The 19,845-nt window shown below is 46.5% G+C and overlaps 1 protein-coding gene across 4 annotated transcripts in view; it reads right to left on the bottom strand.

The window, feature by feature from the left end:
• GPAT2 (glycerol-3-phosphate acyltransferase 2, mitochondrial) overlaps nucleotides 1–19,845 on the bottom strand; it is a 96,425-nt gene that overhangs the window by 62,198 nt on the left and 14,382 nt on the right. For all 4 annotated transcript variants that reach the window (XM_061593454.1, XM_061593452.1, XM_061593451.1 and 1 more), the window contains exons 2-3: nucleotides 2,954–3,076; nucleotides 2,081–2,194 (exon numbers count right to left, since the gene is read on the bottom strand). In XM_061593454.1, coding sequence (XP_061449438.1) covers nucleotides 2,081–2,194; nucleotides 2,954–3,025 — 186 coding nt within the window. In that variant the 5' untranslated portion in view covers nucleotides 3,026–3,076. The remainder of the gene's footprint in view (nucleotides 1–2,080; nucleotides 2,195–2,953; nucleotides 3,077–19,845) is intronic.

The raw sequence follows: 19,845 nt of genomic DNA, 5'->3' as shown, positions 1-19,845 counted from the left end.
TATTTTAAAATGTGGCTACGCCATGAAGTTATACAATAGCATTTTGACAACTGCAGCATTATTTTTCAGTCCCTCTCAATCAGCAACCTATTGGGCCAAGCAGCATGAAGGGAGACTAAAATAAAAAAGCACAGGCATGGTGTTTATCCCACTCTGTGTCTATATTCAATTTGAAGTTGCTTTTGTATATATGAAGTTGTTCTAATTATTTTTATACATAAAATAGTTCTACCTGTTTATTATTAATGTTTTCATTGTTAAACCACTTCAGGATATTTCATGTGTGTTTCATAATGAAATAATAATGAAATAAATAAAATGTGGTGAATGTGGAAGTTGTACAAGGCAATAACATGACACATAGAAGGAGCCCACTATTTAGCTACAGAACTACTGTTCAAGGTCATATCATGGCCTTTTTGTTGCAACTCCTTGCTTAGAGCTTATCTGCGTGCCCTTCTCCCTGCTACATACTGCACTGGAAAAAAGCAAACAGAGGCCCCTTCTGAATCCTAAGAGAGCAGCTTGCTGGGAAAGGAGGTTCCAAACCTCCCTCGCTTCCAGGGGGCTGCATTCTGCCTCTGGTCTCCCTTCCACCACCTATGCCAGAAGCAACCTGGCTCCTCCAACCTGAGGTTGCACACCCAAGCACGCAGCTATTAAGGAAAGGAGAACTAAGACCCACTTTAGGCAGCTCAAGCAAGGCACACAGGAGTGAGGTAACTGTACTAGCGTTTGGTCATAGTAATCATCTTTGGCACATACGCAGCACTGTGGAGTATTCACTCAAAGCTTCACATATATCATCTCAATAATCCTCACTACCACCCTGCAAGGTAGGCCATTCATTTTAGCTCCGTATCATAGATGGAAATGTTAAAGCAAAGAGGGAGTGACTTGCCTAAGGCCACCCAGTGGCAGAGGTAAGATTTGAACACAGAATTTTCTGGCACCTAGCTCACATTCTTGGCCACTACCTTGCACCAGCTCTGTTCTGCTCAAACACAGCACTACTTTTACACACACAAAATCTTGTCAACTGTTGACAAAAAATGTCGCAGTGTAAGCGGACAGTACAGATGTACACGGCAAAATACCCAATGGCCTGGTTCCAGAAGCCCCAAAGCTGACAGAATCCTGCTTAGGAGGTCAACAATAAAAGGACTCTCTGGTCTTTGCTTTGCCCCTTAGCAGGAAGTATGTTTGCTGTTACTGATATCCCTCATAATTAAGATGGTGGAGAGGATTTTTTAAAAACATATTCTCAGTATTGGTGATTTGGGGATTCCAAATTTCCATTTGCTATTACAAGAATGGGCCAAACTCTTGGTTGATGCAGAATAACCTTACATAAAAGGTTTGGCCTTATACAGCCAGCCCAAGAAAATGGAGGGGGGGTATATTGTTCCTATGCAGTACTAGTATGGAGAACGGCAACAGTATTTTTTTAAGCTGCACCACTGGCAGTCTAAAGAGGACATTTTAAAAAAAGAATCTGTCCTGCAGCTTGGCTTGAGAGCTAGGCTACGCAGCATTTAGAGTGTCAGATTAGGCCTGAGGAGATCCAGGTTCAAATCCAACTTTGACCGTGAAGCTCACTGGATGACTTTGGGCCAGTCGCCAACACTCAGCGTGACCTACCTCATAGGGTTGCTGTGAAAATACAATGCAAGGGGAGGACTGCATACGCTCCCTTGAGTTCTTTGGAGGAACAGTGGGATATCGACAAATACTGCTTGCACAAATCACCCAAGCAGAGGTTTGTGTGTGCTTACCCTCTCGTCTCCCTGATGGTGAACGGGACCTACTGCAGAACCTGTTGCTCAGAGGCCCCCAAATTCCTGGAGCAGTGCCACTTAAAAAAACAGCCTCCCTGATGTGCAACATCCTTTCTCCCAAGGCTGGCATCTGCATTTCCCTCCACTCCAAAGGGGGAAGACAAAAGGAGTAGTTGCCCAAGGAAAGGGAGCTTGTTGGGGTTGTCCTGCTGGTCACTGACTGAGTAGACAAAATCAAAAGCAGACTGGCCCGTGACTTCACCCAGGACTAGCAAGCAGCCCTTCCTTCTCCACTTCCTTACCCAGCTCTTTGGAGTGCACCTTTGACAGCAGCGGCCAACAAATGGCCGGTATTTGCCCAAAAAGGGCACAGCAGTTCCCAGCTTCAGCTCCGGGTCCAAGGGCCAGGTTTTCATCTGAGGAAGACAAAAGTCCCTTTAACTATCCATCTAGAAACAAACAAGGCTTATGTTCTTTTCAAATAAGATTAGGCAGAGCAGCATTCACTTAAACAGGCACTCCTTAGTAGAAATCAAGCACGCAAGATTCCAGCAGTCAAGATTTTTCATATCCATTTTAAGCCCTTATGCTTAATTTAATCACAGCCCTTGGGAGAAGGATGTGGAAGAGAGGAGTTCTTTTGTAAACTTAAGCAGCTAGCAATTAATTGTGGGCTATCGAAACACAATTTGTAGTGTTCAGGGCTTCAGCACCCTGCATGGTTCCTTGACCTTCTGCACAACCAGCAGGGCAGAATTAGCCAAACTAAGCAAAAACGTATTTGCTCCATTTCCAAAAGGCATTTGCCACAACGTCGCACCATTCTGAATATAAAACTTGGATTCTCTTAGTGGGGGATTTTATTGTTTGTTTAAGCACAAGAGTATAGAGAAACCAAGCAGTAACTTTTGCATGCCCAGTTCATTCCAGCCTTGAAAGACGCTGCCATCCCAGCTCTTCGCCTGGAAGAAGCCATTGCTCATTTGAGGGTTCACCCAAAACAACCTGGCGGGCCAACTTCTGAGCTCTACTGGACTGGGCTCCAAAAGGCTCACGAGACAGAGGTTTTCCACCATTGTCCCAGACAGACCATTAACCTCAAGGCTTTATCCCAGGGCCACAAATTGCAGAACAAGAGACCAGAAACCTTTGATTCAACTCAAAGAATCACATACGTTTCTCTGGTGTCGCAACTTGCCCTCAGTCCGAAGGGTGTATCCAGAAGAGCCTCCATAAGCCAGAGCCATGACTTACTTAGAGGTCTGGCCAAAGGCAGCTACAAGTTTTCTGCGGTGTCCCTGGATTCACACAAAACAGAAGATGGGGTCATGAGATTAGACTGAGCAGAACACCCTCACAGATATACGAAGCTGGATAAACAAATCTTGGATTGTTGACAGATATTGCAGGGGACAATAGAAATAACCAGTCTGTTAAGAGCAATAGTTGAAAGAATAAAGAAACGTAAGGAATATTGCTAAAAAGAAATAAAATCATACATGCTGTTGCAGCCATTGTGGAGCCATGAGGCTTGCACTCACAGGCACTAACTCCGACTGACGTAGGCTGCAATCCAATACACACTTACCTGGGAGTAAGTCCCATTGAACCCAATGGAGCTTACTTCTGATTTGACATGTATTGGATTGCGGCCTCAGACAGAAAGAAAAGGGAGCACGGAGAAGACCATTTTATTAGATTCTCTGCAATATTTCCCCAATGTTACTGTGTTACTGCTGTCTGGAGAGGCAGCAAAAACAGGGGGGGGGGGCTGGAACATTTGTGGTATGAGAAGTTACAGGATTTCAGCAGCAATTAGGGGACACACAATTAGAAACAAAGCAGTACGTCTGTCCCAAAACTTTTGCAGGTGCAAACAGCATTGAAAATGGAATACATATAAGCACCCGATACCATAATGAATCCACAATAAAAGGACATCTGGAGGGGCGGCCCTTACAGCTTTTATCCATTTCAACGTTTCCCAACCTTTGGATTCCCCAAAGATATTGTTGGACTACAACTCCCATCAGTCCCAACCAGTGTGGCCAATGGTCAGGAATGATGGGAACTGTAGTGCATCAACATCTGGGATCCAAAGGTTGGGAAAGGCTGTTGTAGATCTTACCTCCAAGACCACTCCTGCAAAAGATGTCTATCAACAGGGCTGACCTGACTTGAGTCTTGCATGGCTTACATCGTTTTAAAAAAATTAAATTAGAAAACACGTAACCCACTACTAAGTTTTAAATTTTTCAAAGCAAGAGTGTGTAGTCAGGACCTCACCACAATTAAGGCACCTAATCTGTGTTAAGCGATCCTGAACATGTTCTGTTGCTTCAGAACATAACGAGTGCTTCACAGGATCAGAAGAAGGCCCATTTGCAAGGATCCCAGAGACTAGCAGGCCATAAGTGACACAACAGAAATTAGCTAGTGATCTGTTTGGGGGGGGGGGCTTTATTCCAGCCTTAGAAGCAGAAAGAAAAATGTTACTATTAAACCCACCCACATAAACCTCTATATCAATCTGCCACCCCTGTTTTACATTTGCTGCGTAAAGCTGTATGTTGCCATTTGGCAGAAGGAGCCTATTCACAATACCTGTGGGCAACAACTCGCACAGTGCCACCTACACGCCATTAGCGTTTCCCATACACACACCCACAAAGCAAGCCAGAAATGAAAAACATTAGTGTAATCCTCTATATTTACTCCACCCTCTGCCCCAGAGGCAACAAGAAGCCAGAGTCAAGTCAAAAGAACTGGGCAAGGCCTGTCACAGCCCCTCGGATCCATTCTTAAGGCCGCCCCAGCAAGCTGAAAAACTCCTCTCATGCTTGAGGCATTTCAAAGCGGAAGGCTTAACTCCTTCCCAGAGAAATCAATAGTTCTACAGCAGTATCCAGCAAAACGGCGAGGGGGGGGGGAGAGAAAGGGTGAAGAAAGTGAAAGGGGGTGGGGGGAACACCATCAGCCCATGGAGCCAAAGCCCTGAGGGGGAAAAGAATTTATTCTCTTTGTAATACAACTCCAATATCATTACAATTGACTTTTTCCTCCCACACCCTCCTGCGGCTCTTCAAACAGACAAGGCAGCCCCTTAACAGGAACTAGCAGCTCATTCTACGGGCCAGGAGGACAGATACCAAACCCGGCAGCACCCCCAGTGCCCAAGCAAACGTCCCACTGCAGATCAGTTCACACATGCATGTGCATCTCAGGTTACTCTGCACAACTGATGACCCGCGCAAATGGCTTTGGCATTCAATGGAACTTGGTAGGAGCAAGCCACTGCTGCTGTGCTCAGTGAGGGAGAACCTAGGCCCCTCAGCAGGCCAGGCTGTAGCTGGGAGGGTCACTGCCTGGAACCAGGGCCTCAGTCCCAGTAAGATGGATCACCTGGGCCACATTCACACCCTACACTCATTCCACTGTTATCCCACTTTAAACAGTCCCAGCTTCCCCCAAAGAATCCTGGGAAGTGTAGCTTGTGAAGGGTGCTGAGAGTTGTTAGGAGACCCCCTGTTCCCCTCACAGAACGACAAAAAAGGATTGCTTGTTAAACTACTCTGAGAACTGTAGCTGTGTGAGGGGAACGGGGGGTCTTCCTAACAGCTTTCAGTACCTTCACAATCGTCACTTCCCAGGATGCTTTGGGGGAAACCATGACTGTTTGCATTTTGGATACTCTGTTCATAGGTTTTTTGTGGTAAGAGATATTCAGAGGTGGCTTACCATTGCCTTCCTCTGAGTTTGGATGCATCTTAGTCTGGTGTCTCAGCTTTGACCATTCTGCCTTGGGTGCCCCTGCTAGGAGTCTAGCTTCTTGGTCTAGACCAGCCTTTCCCAACCAGTGTGCCTCCAGATGTTGTTGGACCACAACTCCCATCTTTCCTGACCATTGGCAATGCTGGCTGAGGCTGATGGGAGTTGTGGTCCAACAACATCTGGGGGCACACTGGTTGGGAAAGGCTGGTCTAGACTCCTGACAGCATTGCTCTCAGCTTCTTCAACACTCGCAAACCCCCTCACCACGTTAAGGTGTGCATCCTAAAGGAGGATGACTGTTTAAAGTGGAATAAGTGTATGGCGTGAATGTAGCCAATGTCATTCATGTGTGGAGTCTCGCTCGCCTTTCGCTACAGGCCAGAGGGGAAAGGCAGAGTATGCACATAACTCAATTGGCGCCTCCTCTTACATACAAATATAATTAAAATCCCATCCAACCAAGTAGTCAGGTAAAAGTACTGTACTTTAGAAGCACGTAGTAGCTTACAAAAGCTTATGCCACAATAAATCTAAATTTAGTTAATCTTTAAGGTGCCACAAAGGCTCTTTTGTTTCGTTTTTACTTAGAGTGAATTGCACTTAATGCAAGGCACAGAATACTAGAAACTGAAAGTTCTTAGAAGGGATATTTTAATAGGGAAAAAGTCAGGTCTTAAAAAAAATTAAATTTATTAAAACACACATCCGTTTGCATCCATGATCAAAAAGCAACCAGGTGTTCTTCTGGCCTAATATGGGAGACAAACAGCAGGTACACCACGAGAGATCCCATTTACTAAGGGGAAGGGCTGTGGCTCAGTGGTAGGGCATCTGCTTTGATTGCAGAAGGTTCAGTCCCCAGCAGCATCTGCAGGTAGGGCTGCCTGAAACCCTGGAGAGCCGCAACCAGTCAGTTTCCGATGCCATAAGCACCTGCCTCAACATAACAATATTATACAGCCACGAAAGTGGCTGTGGCTGGATGCTATAGTCAGCATGGATTTTTCACATTCCGCAACATTAAATTGAAAATACCCCCCAAGCCATTCTGATGCATCCCATAAGCTCATTTCAAAACAAAACCTTACAAAACTTACAGTCCTGAGCTCAGAAACGCTTGCTGAACAACCCTCTAAATTTTCATGGCAATGCACAAAACAGTCAGAAAGAAGCAAAAGTTCAATGTGTAAAATAAGAGGGGGGGAAATCCAGACACCCGTTGGACTTTTTTCGTCAGCAGTCTGATAATTTGTTGAAATCAATTAAAATCAGCCATGTTCACAGGGTACCTGTAATCCTATTACTGACTTTGCCCCATACTCTGACCTTCATCTTCTGCAGTTTAAAAGTTAAAAAAAATGTCTGGATGATTTTTAATTAATTAAAAAAAATTAGCATTGGAGTCAATGATAAGTGTGGGCATGCTCAGTAAGAACCAACTGTCAGTGTTCTAAAAGCCAGACTCACAGCTGCTGGGCTTGCCTAATCAGGGGGCCACACCCACACTAGACCTTGATTTCACTTGAGACAGTCATGGCTTTCCCCAAAGAATCCTGGAAAGTGTAGTTTCAGAAGGGTGCCGAGAGGAGACTCCTATTCCCGACAGAGATCCAGTGGCCAGAGTGATTTAACAGTCAGCCGCTCTGATTGAAGCTCTGTGAGAGGAACAGGGTGTCTCCTAGCAACTCTCAATTCTCCCAGGTGGGCAAAGCTGGATGTGATTAACTCCTCCCAGCTCACCCACCCAGGTCTCTGTAATGCACACCAAATCGGCACCTTCATCCACGATCAAATCATGGATGAGTGTGATCTTACTGTGTACCGATCTGGCATTAAACAACAACACACACAGGCCAGTGGGCACAGCGGATGAGCAACAAGGAACCCATCCATGAGAGGAGTGGCAGCAAGGAACAAGGTGCAGATAGCTTTGGCCTCGTCTTCTATGGTAATTCACCACCTCCCCATGGCTATACTTCCCTCTACCTGTGATCACTGAAATTGGGGTGGCATCACCCATGTCCCTCCTTACTAAGATTCCTCCTGAACACCTAATATGGACCCAACAAGAGCCCACCAACAAAACCTACCTGAGCCAATTATCCCAATAGGCCTCTGCGAGAATTAGGAACAGTCAGACCCACTCAATATTTGTCACATAGGGCACATCTACTCCCTCTCTGTCTCACACCCAGGGAGGGCCAGCCTTCTGCCAGTTACAGACTCTCACTCTGAAGGCATCTGGTGACTTTCTCCTGTCATTCAGTTCACTGCACAGGCTCTCACCCTGCGCAGGAACTACACATGAGCCACACACCCTCCCCACTATGCAATCTCCTCCAGATTGGTTAGAAAAACAAAATAAATAAATAGGGTAACACCTTCACCACTCCCTAAGGGCCTCCCCAAGGGGCAACACCCTTCAGTGGCAACCCCACCGACAGCAGACCCACTGCCCAAGGGCAGCTGGGCTTTTATGTCTCCTGACCCAGCCAGGAGCTGATGCAAGAGGCTGCATGATTAACTGCAGCCTCTCTCTGGTCAGGCAGGGGGTCCCAGCCCTTGCAGCACTTACCAGGGACTTCAGCTGTCTCAAAAGACAGCAACCCAAAGGAGCAAGCAGCAAGCACCCAGATGCTCAGATACTCACTCCCAGGGCAGGTCTTCTTCAGTCCCCCTAGTGCTGCAGCTGTTCCCCAAATTTGTAGAGCAGTATAATATCCCAGAGAGGAGGTCAGGTCTCCTGCTCCCCTGGTGCATTCATTATATCTGCCCAATTTTCCTGCTTTTAAAAGTTTGATAGACATATCTATTGGGCATAGGGACATTCATAAACAGCAAGGTATTGTTGTTTTTTGCCTATTAGTGAATTCTCTCAAGCCTTTGCCAAATACAATATTCTCCCAAATCCGCTCCACAACATCCAGATATTATTTCGTGTCTGCTCCACATACATCAAATGCAGCTTTCTTGCCTATTGACCACCCCAAAATCTTTCCTGGAGCCAAGAGGGATGAAAGCATAGAACAGTCATAATACATTCTAAGCTGATCACCTGCATAACAGATGTTCCTGTGCTTATTGATGTAACAAAAGAGAAATGTCTTGAGAAAAACTGGATTATTGCTTCAAGAAATTACACATTTTAAATGAAACCGAAAACACAAGCCAGGCTCTACGAATTCTAGAGGAGAAGTCTCTGCTGGAAACTTTCACTGGAAAGCAGGAATCCAAGTTTTGCAAGTGTGCTTGTGAAGAGAGACAAGATAAGCAGACTAAACTGTGACCTTTGTTTCCTACCTTATTTGTTTGTACTTACTTTTATTGTAATTCTGGAGATTTCTCTCATATGTTTTTTAATTATGATTTGTTGCCCTGTCTTTTACAAAAAATAATTTTAAAAAGATTTGCAAGTGTTAAAACCTTTTCCCCCATGGACCACTTGAAAATTGCTGAGGGTCAGTGGACCAATGAAAGATTTTTCTGCCTTTTGTAGCAACTGAAATGTTTTGTACTAGATGCTGTATGATTTCCATAGAATTCAAATCAGGGTCTTTCAGCTTTCTGCCCACATACCCCATTCTCTTTTTCAGACAGCAGCACAAGAAATGACTTCCATCTCCCCATAATATCACCTCAGGTGGCAACAGCCCAAGCCATATCTGATGCCTCTCACACCTGATCTTGAGAACGCACAAAGACAGAACTGTTTTGCTCAGCAAACCATCTTCGAGGTGGGGCCACAGCAGAGAAATCCTGTTTTACAAACATAACACTAAGTTAAACCATAGCTTTGCCCCAGGTAGTGCGACAGCAGCAGAATTGACGGAGCCACAATCTTCACGGAGCCAAGAACCTGCAAGTTTGCTTGTTCGTGCTAAACTATGGTTCAGCTAAATGTTATGTGTAAAGCGGGTCAAAGCCAAGCGTCGGTAGTCGGGGAGGAGGAGTGGCGGTTATTTACCGAAGGTCCTTGTTTCTCACCAGACCTCCTCTCTGTGAGACCAAGATGATAGATTGCATGTACTGGAGGTTGGGCCCAAAGGGCAGTCTAGGGATTCTGCTCGTGTACCGTCCACCCCGCTGCACAGCAGACTCCCTGGCCAAGGTGCTTGAGGTGGTCTCGGATGTGCGGTTGCAGTCCCCAAACCTTTTGGTGCTGGGGGACTTCAATGTACATTCGGAGGCCAACCTCACTGGGGCACCTCGGGACTTCCTGGAAACCATGGCTTCCTGGGAGCTGCGCCTTATTTCACTGGGGCCTACCCATGTAGCCGGTCATGCACTTGACCTTGTGTTTGTCTCGGGAGAGGAGGGGAGTGATCTGGAAATTGGGGGTACATCCATCACCCCCTTGTCATGGTCAGACCACTATCTGGTGAGAATAGACGTTTCGGTTCCACGAACCCTCCGTGGGGGTGGACCTATTAAGATGGTCCGCCCCAGGCGTCTGATGGATCCAGATGGATTCCTGAATGCGCTTGGGGATTCATTGGAGCATGCACACTGCCACTCGGCTGAGGCCCTGGTGGAGGGGTGGAATATCGCAATCGCCGGGGCATTAGACCAGGTGGCTCCAAAACGCCCTCTCCCCCGAAATAGAGCTCAGATGGCACCGTGGTTTACCCCACGGTTGCAAGTTCTGAAGCGGGAGGTGAGACGGCTAGAGCGCCGGTGGCGGAAATCTCGCTCTGAAGATGACTGAACACATGTTAGAGCGGTTGCAACAGCCTATCATGTGGCAATAAGGCGGGACCACGATACCTTGCGGAACGCCTCTTCCGATATGAACCGGCCCGTGCACTACGTTCTGCTACGAAGGCCCTCCTCCGGGTTCCAACTCACAGGGAGGCCCGGAGGGTGATGACAAGATCTAGGGCCTTCTCAGTGGTGGCCCCCGAACTATGGAACAGTCTCCCTGAGGAAGTACGCCTGGCGCCGACTCTGCTCTCCTTCCGGCGCCAGGTCAAAACCTTCCTATTCTCTGAAGCATTTTAAGTTACACTGATTTAATTTTAAAAATGTTTATTGTGTTGGATTGTTGCTTGTATTTTAGTATTGTTTTGTTATTTATTGTATTTTTATGCTGTTTTATGTTCACCGCCCAGAGAGCTATTGCTAGTCGGGCGGTATATAAATTTAATAAATAAAATAATAATAACAAAAAAAGATTTTTTTGCTGCCTCTATTGCATCTGCAGAGTGCTGTCCCAGGAGACTGTTCCAAGTGGTCCGAAGCCTGGTCGGTCCAGTTGCTCTGGAACCAATGGAACATGATAAGGTCTCCTGTGACGAGTTTGCTAAGCACTTTGCAGAGAAAATCGATCGTATTAAGAGTGCTATACCGTACGCTGTGGACACAGTGAGTGAGCCAGAGGTGACCAGTAGAGCTCCGGTGTTATGGGATCGGTTTCAGCTTCTTCCATCCGAGGAAGTGGACAAGGTGCTTTCAGCCTTAAAGCCAACCACCTGCTTACTCGATCCCTGCCCATCATGGCTCATTATGAGCTGTAAAGAGAGACTGGGTGAGAGGATCAAGATGGTGGTAAATACATCACTTCTAGAGGGAGTAATGCCATCAGCACTCAAGGAGGCAATAATAAAACCAATCTTAAAAAAGCCATCCTTGGATCCTCAAGATCTGAACAACTTTCGCCCAGTCTCAAATTTACCATTCTTAGACAAGGCGGCTGAACGGGTGGTGGCAAAACAGTTGCAAGCACACATGGAAGAAGCAGATTATCTAGATCCGTTTCAATCAGGCTTCAGGCCTGGACATGGGACTGAAACAACCTTGGTCGCCTTGGTGGATGATATGAGGAGGGCATGGGATAGGGGCGAATGCACCTTCCTTGTCCTCCTTGATCTCTCAGCGGCTTTTGATACCGTTGACCACGCTATCCTCTTGGACCGCCTGAGGGGATTGGGTATAGGGGGCACTGTATGGCAGTGGTTCCATTCCTTCCTCTCCGGTAGATACCAAAGAGTAGCATTGGAGGAGGAGGTTTCGGATCCGTGGCCTCTCACTTGTGGGGTGCCACAGGGTTCTATCCTCTCCCCGATGCTATTTAACATCTATATAAAGCCGCTGGGGGCAATCATCAGGAGATTTGGGCTGCAGTGTCATCAGTATGCGGATGACACGCAGCTCTATCTCTCATTCAAATCTTCACCAAGGTTGGCTGTAGAAACCCTGTCCAAATGCCTGGAGTCGGTGAGTGGCTGGATGGGAAGGAATAAGCTGAAGCTGAATCCAGATAAAACCGAGGTACTGTTTGTGGGAGATAAGAAAAGGTTGGGGGATGTGGACCTGGTGCTCAATGGGGTACATTTGCCCCTGAAAGACCAGGTCCGCAGCCTGGGGGTCATTTTGGACTCCCAGCTGTCCATGGAGGCTCAAGTCTCGGCTATGAGCCGGATGGCACTGTATCAACTCCATCTGATACGGAGGCTGCGCCCCTACCTTCCTATTCATCTACTCCCACCGGTGGTACATGCCCTGGTCACCTCTCGCCTAGACTACTGTAATGCGCTCTATGTGGGGTTACCCTTGAAAACGGTCCGGAAGCTGCAACTGGTACAGAATGCAGCAGCTCGTCTGATTAAAGGCAGCCGCCGGCAAGATCACATCACTCCTGTGTTAAAGGAGTTGCACTAGTTACCGGTTGCTTACCGAACCCAATTCAAGGTGTTGGTTCTGACCTTTAAAACCCTATACGGTTTTGGCCCAGTCTATCTGAAGGAGCGCCTCCAGCATCGTCAGGGTTGCCGCTCAACAAGATCAGCCTCAGAGGACCTTCTCTCGATCCCACCGGTAAAAACAGCAAGACTGGTGAGGACTAGAGAGAGGGCCTTCTCAATAGTGGCCCCCACCCTATGGAATTCTCTACCAAATGATCTCCGTCATGCCCCCTCTGAGATGACTTTCCGCCAGACTCTGAAGACTTGGCTCTTCAGGACAGCTTTTGGGACGGGTTAAGCTTTTATTGTTAGGTTTTTAAATTTTAATGTTTAATGTATCGTTTTATCGTGTACGTCGCCCAGTGTGGCTGGTCAACCAGCCAGATGGGCGACTAATAAATTGAATAATAAATAAATAAATAAATAAATAAATAAAGCTGCATAATGAAACTATGCATCATTCTGAGTGAAGTCACCTTGTGCAAGACCTCCTCCTTTCTTGAAGCCCCATTTGTTGGGAGAATCAAATGAAAAGCTCTTTATACTTCACAAGTACCAATATGAATTTATTTATTTTCTTACACTTATATCACGCCTTTCTTTCATCAAGGCACCCAAGGCAGCATACATGTGGTTCCCAAGTGGTCTGACCAGTGAACTGAGCAGACCCAGACCTGCTTAGCTTCAGCAACGTGGTGGCCTCATGTGCGTAGACCATACCCTGGAACACATAAGCTACACATAAGGCCCCTTCCCTCATCTCCCCCTACACACACACCCCTCCACACACACCCATACACAGTGAACTCATGCACAGAGAAGTGGAAACACTTTTGGTGTCCCCTCCCCTCATGATTACATTCAATGCAATATAAAGGAAGCCTCTGCACATACAGCTTGCAGTCAGGTTCCCAGTTCTATGGACATACAAAACAGCATGCATGCAGGCTCTCTTTTCAGATATGGTGCCAGTGGAGGCTCCTTGAAAGCTTGGACTAAAACCCGGAGCAGATCCCACTGCCCCAATGACATGGAGCCACCAGCCGCCACTGCATGACACCAAAAGTGAAGCAGCGGGGGCGGGGCTAAAGGACACAATTTGACTTATACACACACGTGTGCTATATGTGTGAAGGGAACATGTTAACAGAGGTGTTCCAAAGTTCTCAACTTGGTCTAGTTCCTTGACATACTCTCTGCAATTACTGTTTTTGTTTGTTTATTTTAACTCCACTCTCCCATAGCCTTAAAAGACTGAAAGTCGATAGAGCTGAAATTCAACCAGGAGCGGTGGGTGGAGAGGGGGAGAACATATTCATTTCCTCCTGATTTTGTCTGTCTGAAGGGACTGCACAGAGGATGCCATGCAGACGGCAAGGAGGGTCTTCCCATCACCATCCATTGATCTTCCTTGTTAAGGATTCCAGCTTGGTCCTATGCCTTACATATTCCAGTAGCTGCTTCTAAAAATCTATATTGTTTGGAATATTTAAGACTCTGGGGTTTCGAAACCCTACCTGATGCATTTTAACAACGCCTCAGAGGGCTCTTCCCTTGAATAGAGAGTAGGTTATCCAAAAAAAAAAAAAAAAAGGTCTTGCCTACCCATTAACACCAAGAGTGCCAAGGGGGTCAATTACAACAGGGTTTATATGGCAACATGGAGCGCGCATCTTCTGCATTTGCAGCCAGGCTCCAAATCAAAAAAGTGAGATGCAGCTGCAGTTGAGCACATTTTCAGACCCTCCAATTTAAATGACAAAGGATTATGCTTATTCTTAAGCATATACTTACTTTCTTCACCTTCAAAGCAAAAGGGAGCCACGTTGACCCAAAAGGGGGGGGGGAATCCAAAATCCGCATTAGGACATTACCTTTATTAGGCCAACCAAAATATTGCAAAGTAGCGTGCAAGCTTTTGAAATCTCCAGAACTTTTCATCAGGCCAAACAGTAAACAAAGCAACAGGTGAGGTGGGGGAAAATGGGCTTATGGTGGTGCCGTGCCTCTGCATGTGGACACAGCCAGAAAATGGAACGGGAGGGAGCAACAGCCATTCAAACATCTTCCGGTGTTATACTTTGTGTGGGTCTTGAACAAGAATGAACTGAGCCATTCAACAGGAAGATCCTAAAATGGAACACAGGGTTGTAGTCAACTAAGTCCTACTCAGAGTAGACCCACTGTAATTAGTGAACTCAGGTTAGTCATGTTTATTAACTTCAATGGATTTACTCTGAGTAGGACTACCACTGAATATTACCCCCTGGAAAGCACCCTTACACCGAGTCAGACCTTTGCTGTCTCTAGATCAGCCTTTCCCAACCAGTGTGCCTCCAGATGTTGTTGGACCACAACTCCCATCAGCCTCAGCCAGCATTGCCAATGGTCAGGAAAGATGGGAATTGTGGTCCAACAACATCTGGAGGCACACTGGTTGGGAAAGGCTGGTCTACATCACTGACTGGCAGGGGCTCTCCAGGACTGAATCTGGGATCTTCTGCGTGAAAGGCAGATGCTCTGCCACTGCAGGTAGAGACACACTCACGGCTCTGCCAGTTCCAGTGCAATTCCACCTTCCTTTTCTGAAAACGTGGGCACACGACTCTAGTCAAACTCCAGTCCTTTTCACTCTAAAACCTGGTGGGATCAGCTGGTGTGTGTGTGTTTTTTAATTCAGCTTCAAACAGATCCCGCAACTGAATAGCAGATCACCCATTGCCCCTCCAGGTGTGGCCAATAGAAACACTCTCAGCCCTTCCCCTGAGGAAGAGCATCTTATACCACCTGAAAATGGAACTTTATTATACAGCCACAATTATACAGCGGCTGTATTCTAGTCAGCATGGATTTTTTGCATTCCACAGTGTTAAACTGAAAATACTCTCCATGCCATTCTGATGGTTCCCATAAGCTCATTTCAAAACAAAACCTTTTTATTATTATTATTATTATTATTATTATTAGATTTATATCCCCTGCTTCCTCCCAGCAGGAGTCTAGGGCAGCAAACAAAAGCACTAAAAACATTAAGACATCATAAAAACAAACTTTAAAACACATTAAAACAAAGTATCTTCAAAAACATTACTTAAAAAAAGCTATCAAAACATCTTCTAAGATTAAAAACATTTTTAAAAAGGTTTAAGAACATATTAAAAAACAATTCCAACACAGCTGCAACTTCCAGACCAAAAAGGGCAGCCCCACATAGAGTGCATTACAGTAATCCAGCCTGGAGGTTACCAGTGCATGGACAACAGTGGTCAGGCTATCCCGGTCCAGAAATGGCCGCAGCTGTCTTACCAGCTGAAATTGGTAAAAGGCACTCCTAGCCACTGAGGTCACCTGGGCCTCTAGCGACAAAGATCGATCCAGGAGCACTCCCAGACTACAAACCTGCTGTTTCAGAGGGAGTACAACCCGTTCAAAGCAGGCAACTGACCAATTATCTGAACTCAGGAACCACCAACCCACAGCGCCTCTGTCTTGCTAGGATTCAGACTCAGTTTATTGGCCCTCATTCAGCCCACCACCGAGTCCAGGCAGCGGTCCAGGGCTTGCACGGCCTCTCCCGATTCAGGTGTTACCGAGAAACAGAGCTGGGTATCGTCAGCATACTGCTGACACCTCGCCCCAGATCTCCTGATGACTGCTCCCAAGAGCTTCATAGAGATGTTAAACAGCATGGGGGACAAGATGGTACCCTGTGGCACCCCACAGCACAACTGCCAGGGGGCCGAATGACAGTCACCCAAAGCTATTCCCTGAGAGCGACCTTGGAGATAGGATCAGAATCACTTTAAAACAGTGCCTCCAATACCCATCTCACCAAGCTGGCCCAGAAGAATACCATGGTCAATAGTATCAAAAGCCACTGAGAGATCAAGTAAGAGTAACAAGGTCACACTCCCCCTGTCCTTCTCCTGATAAAGGTCATCCATCAGGGCGACTAAGGCCGATTCAGTCTAATAACCAGGCCTGAACCCAGACTGGAACAGGTCAAGATAATCTGTTTCATCCAAGAGTACTTGCAATTGCTGCACCAAAACCCTCTCAATCACCTTCCCTAAAAAGGGGGTGTTGGCAACCGGTCGGTAGTTGTCACAAACCAATGGGTCTAGGATGGGCTTTTTCAGGAGCAGTCGGATCACTGCCTCTTTCAAGGCAGCTGGAACCACTTCCTCCTGCAATGATGTGTTGACCACACCCTGGATCCACTCAGTCAACCCCCCCCCCGGCAAGCTTTAATAAACCAAGAAGAGCGAGGGTTGAGAGGACACATTGCTAGCTGCATCATCACAAGCGCCTTGTCCACGTCATCAGGCCGCATCAACTGAAACCATTCCCAAGAAGTTGCAGCAGACGTTGCATTGGACACCTCACTGGGGACTACAGTAGATGTGGATGGGGCATCAAGACTGCTAAGGAGCCAAGTAACCTTAAACTCAAAGTGCCTTGAAAACAATTCAGTGGGCCTTCGAAGGGTCTAAAACTCCATTTCCTAGAGTTAATGTCAACAGACCCCTGACAATACAGAAAAGCTCCACCAGACAGCTACTTGAGGATGCAATGGAGGCAGAGAAGTGAGCCTTCTTCATCCCCTTCACCACCACACAGTAGGCACGGTTATGATGTTTTACTTGTGCCCGATCAGCCTCACAAAACCTTACAAAACTTATAGTCCTGAACTCAGAAAAGCTTTCTTAACAACCCTCTAAATTTTCATGGTGATACACAAAACAGTCAGAGAGAACTGAGAGTTCAAAGTGTAAAAAGAGAGGGGGGAAAACCAAACCCCTTTTGGACTTTTTTCTATCAGAGTTCTCATAATTTGTTGAAATTAATTAAAAATCAGCCATGTTCACAGAGTACCTGTAATCCTATTACTGACAGTGCTCAGAGGCACATGTTACCAAATCCTTCCAAGCTATACAGGAAGTGGATTGGACTGTGAAAGACCAACCCAAATTGTGTTTGTATTTTGACAAATATGTAGGGCAGTACAATATCTCAGAGAAGAGGTCAGGTCTCCTGCTCCCCTGGTGCATTCACTATAGCTGCCCAATTTCCCTCTCATAATCTGTTGAAATTCATTAAAAATCCTGTAATCCCATTACTGACCTTGTCCCATACTCTGACCTTCATCTTCTGCAGTTTAAACGTTAAAAAAAATGCCTAGCTGATTTTTAATTAATTTAAGAAATCTAGCATTGGAGTCAATGATAACAGCAGGCATGCTCAGTAAGAACCAACTGTTAGTGTTCTAAAAGCCAGACTCACAGCTGTCTGGCTTGGCTAATCAGGGAGCCACACCCACACCAGGCATTTATTTCACTTGAGACAGTCATGGCTTCCCCCAAAGAATCCTGGGAAGTGTAGTTTGTGAAGGATGCTGAGAGGAGACACCTATTCCCGACAGAGCTCCAGTGGCCAGAGTGGTTTAATAGTCAGCCGCTCTGATTGAAGCTCTGTGAGGAGAACAGGGAATCTCCTAGCAACTCTCAGCACCCTCCACTAACTACACTTCCCAGGATTCTTTGGAAGAAGCCATGACTGTCTAAAGGTCTGGTGTGGATGTGGCCAGGGACACGGGTTTAAATTTGGGTGGGAGACTACATGTGTCTGCTGTAGAATAAAAAGATAGAATAAAAAGCTCAGAGACGCATGTTACCAAATTCTTCCAAGCTACACAGGAAGTGGATTGGACTATGAAAGACCAACCCAAATTGTGTTTGCATTTTGACAAATTTGTAGGGCAGTACAATATCTCCGCGAGGAGGTCAGGTCTCCTGCTCCCCTGGTGCATTCACGATAGCTGCCCAATTTCCCTGCTTTTTAAATTCTGATAGAGATATCTGTTGGCTATAGGTATGTTCTTAAACCGTAAGGTTATTTGCTTATTACTGAGTTCTATATGGGAACATTTCCTCCAGCTGCTAAGTAAAGCTACCCCATTTGGGGGATGCCCAGTTTCACTTTACTCGTTTTCTACCTGTCAAAGAACCTGTGTGTTGCGCCTAAGGATGGAGACAGACCTGGGTAACAGCCAGTTTCTGTATTTCTAGAGATGGGGCATCAGCCATTGTTATGTTTCTTTCTCCCAGCAGGCCTTGGTGCAACCCAGTCTCTGCACAAAACTTAAGAAGAGCATCATCTGAATGTCTGCCGCTGCCTCCCCCCCCCACATTCCATCTTAAGATTGTTGGGGTGGGGTGACTTAGGGCACGACTAGGGCCAGCACCAGGCATTACTGGGCTCTTGGACACCAGGCTGCCACGGGCCCGTGGCACCTGCACGCACGCCCCACCTACCTCTCTGTCGCTTCATGAGAATGCCCTACGCACTGCATGCGCAAGCTGCCATCAACTAAGATGGCAGCAGGGGCTTCCCGAAGGGGCTGATGCCCCCGCCATCACCTTGGTCAGTGGCAGGTATGCATGCGCAGCGTTGCACAGCATTCACGGCAACAGGAGGTAGGTTGGGCATGCAGACAGGCATTGTTGGCCCACGCAGTCTGTAGGGGGAACTGGGAGCTCCCTCTCTGCAATCTGCAGCAGGATCAGGAGTCAACGCTTGCATGGATTGCAGAACAGGAGTGCTACCCTCCCACCCTAAGGAGGGACCCTGCAGCACGACAGGCACCCTTGGCCAGGGCCCAACCTGGCTGCCTTTTGGCACCAATCCTATGCACAACCATAAAATGAACTAAAATAAAATGCAAAAGGGGATTTAATGCTTGCATCACAGACATCAAATGTTGGTTCCTTCAACCAGAGTGAAGCATAAAGGGCCATGTCTGCCCACCCCCCTGCAAATTAGTGCAGCTCCAAAGCTTCAACAAATATTAATCTGGCCTGATGATTGCATGTTTTCAGTGCATAAGTCCCACTTGTGTTTGCGTAATCTTACTCCCAAGGTTGTGTTTGCAGGGGATAAATTCCTATGAAAAGTTCTCTTAGGCCTGTAGCCACAGGGGGTGGGGGAGTGTGTAAAACAAGACTGTTTTGCTTTCATTTTTAAAATGATTTTTAAAACTTCTACAGGTAAAATAGCAAAGAGATGCTCAAATACAGTCAGTATTTTTCCTAATTACTCAGTAAAACCTGCTCGCACTTTCCAACAGCCTGCCCCAATGGCAAAAATCACAGAGATAACTAACAGGATTTTTAAATGTTATGGAATAATCTCCCCAGAAAGGGATTCCTATAGACTGGTGTCCAAACAATTCACACATCAACAGGGGTGTAGTCGTCCAGGATCTCAGGGGATCTCAGACCCTTTACTTTTTGGGGAACAGGGTCCCAACATCTCTAGCATCCTGCAAACCAATCAGCATGAAAGAAAGTGTCTTCTAAGATGTTTCCTTATCATTTCTTATAGACTGGAGCCAATCAGAGTTAAAGGAGGCAAGTCAGCCATTGAGTAGACTCTTTTCAGTAGCTAACTCTCCTCCCTTTCATGGCTCATTGGCTACTAGACACATCTGTTGTTGTGGGAGAAGGCATGAACAAGGATCTCATCCTCAAAAGGGGGAGGGGCCATGGCTGTGACTAACATGAAAGGACCCTGCGGTTCTGAAATGGCCACTACACTACTGTTCATCAATCACACCT

This window comes from Rhineura floridana, chromosome 12 (assembly GCF_030035675.1).
Source record: "Rhineura floridana isolate rRhiFlo1 chromosome 12, rRhiFlo1.hap2, whole genome shotgun sequence".
Classification (NCBI taxonomy): Eukaryota; Metazoa; Chordata; class Lepidosauria; order Squamata; family Rhineuridae; genus Rhineura; species Rhineura floridana.
The sequence above is the reverse complement of the archived record's forward strand: the minus strand, read 5'-3'. Positions and strand labels throughout refer to the sequence as shown.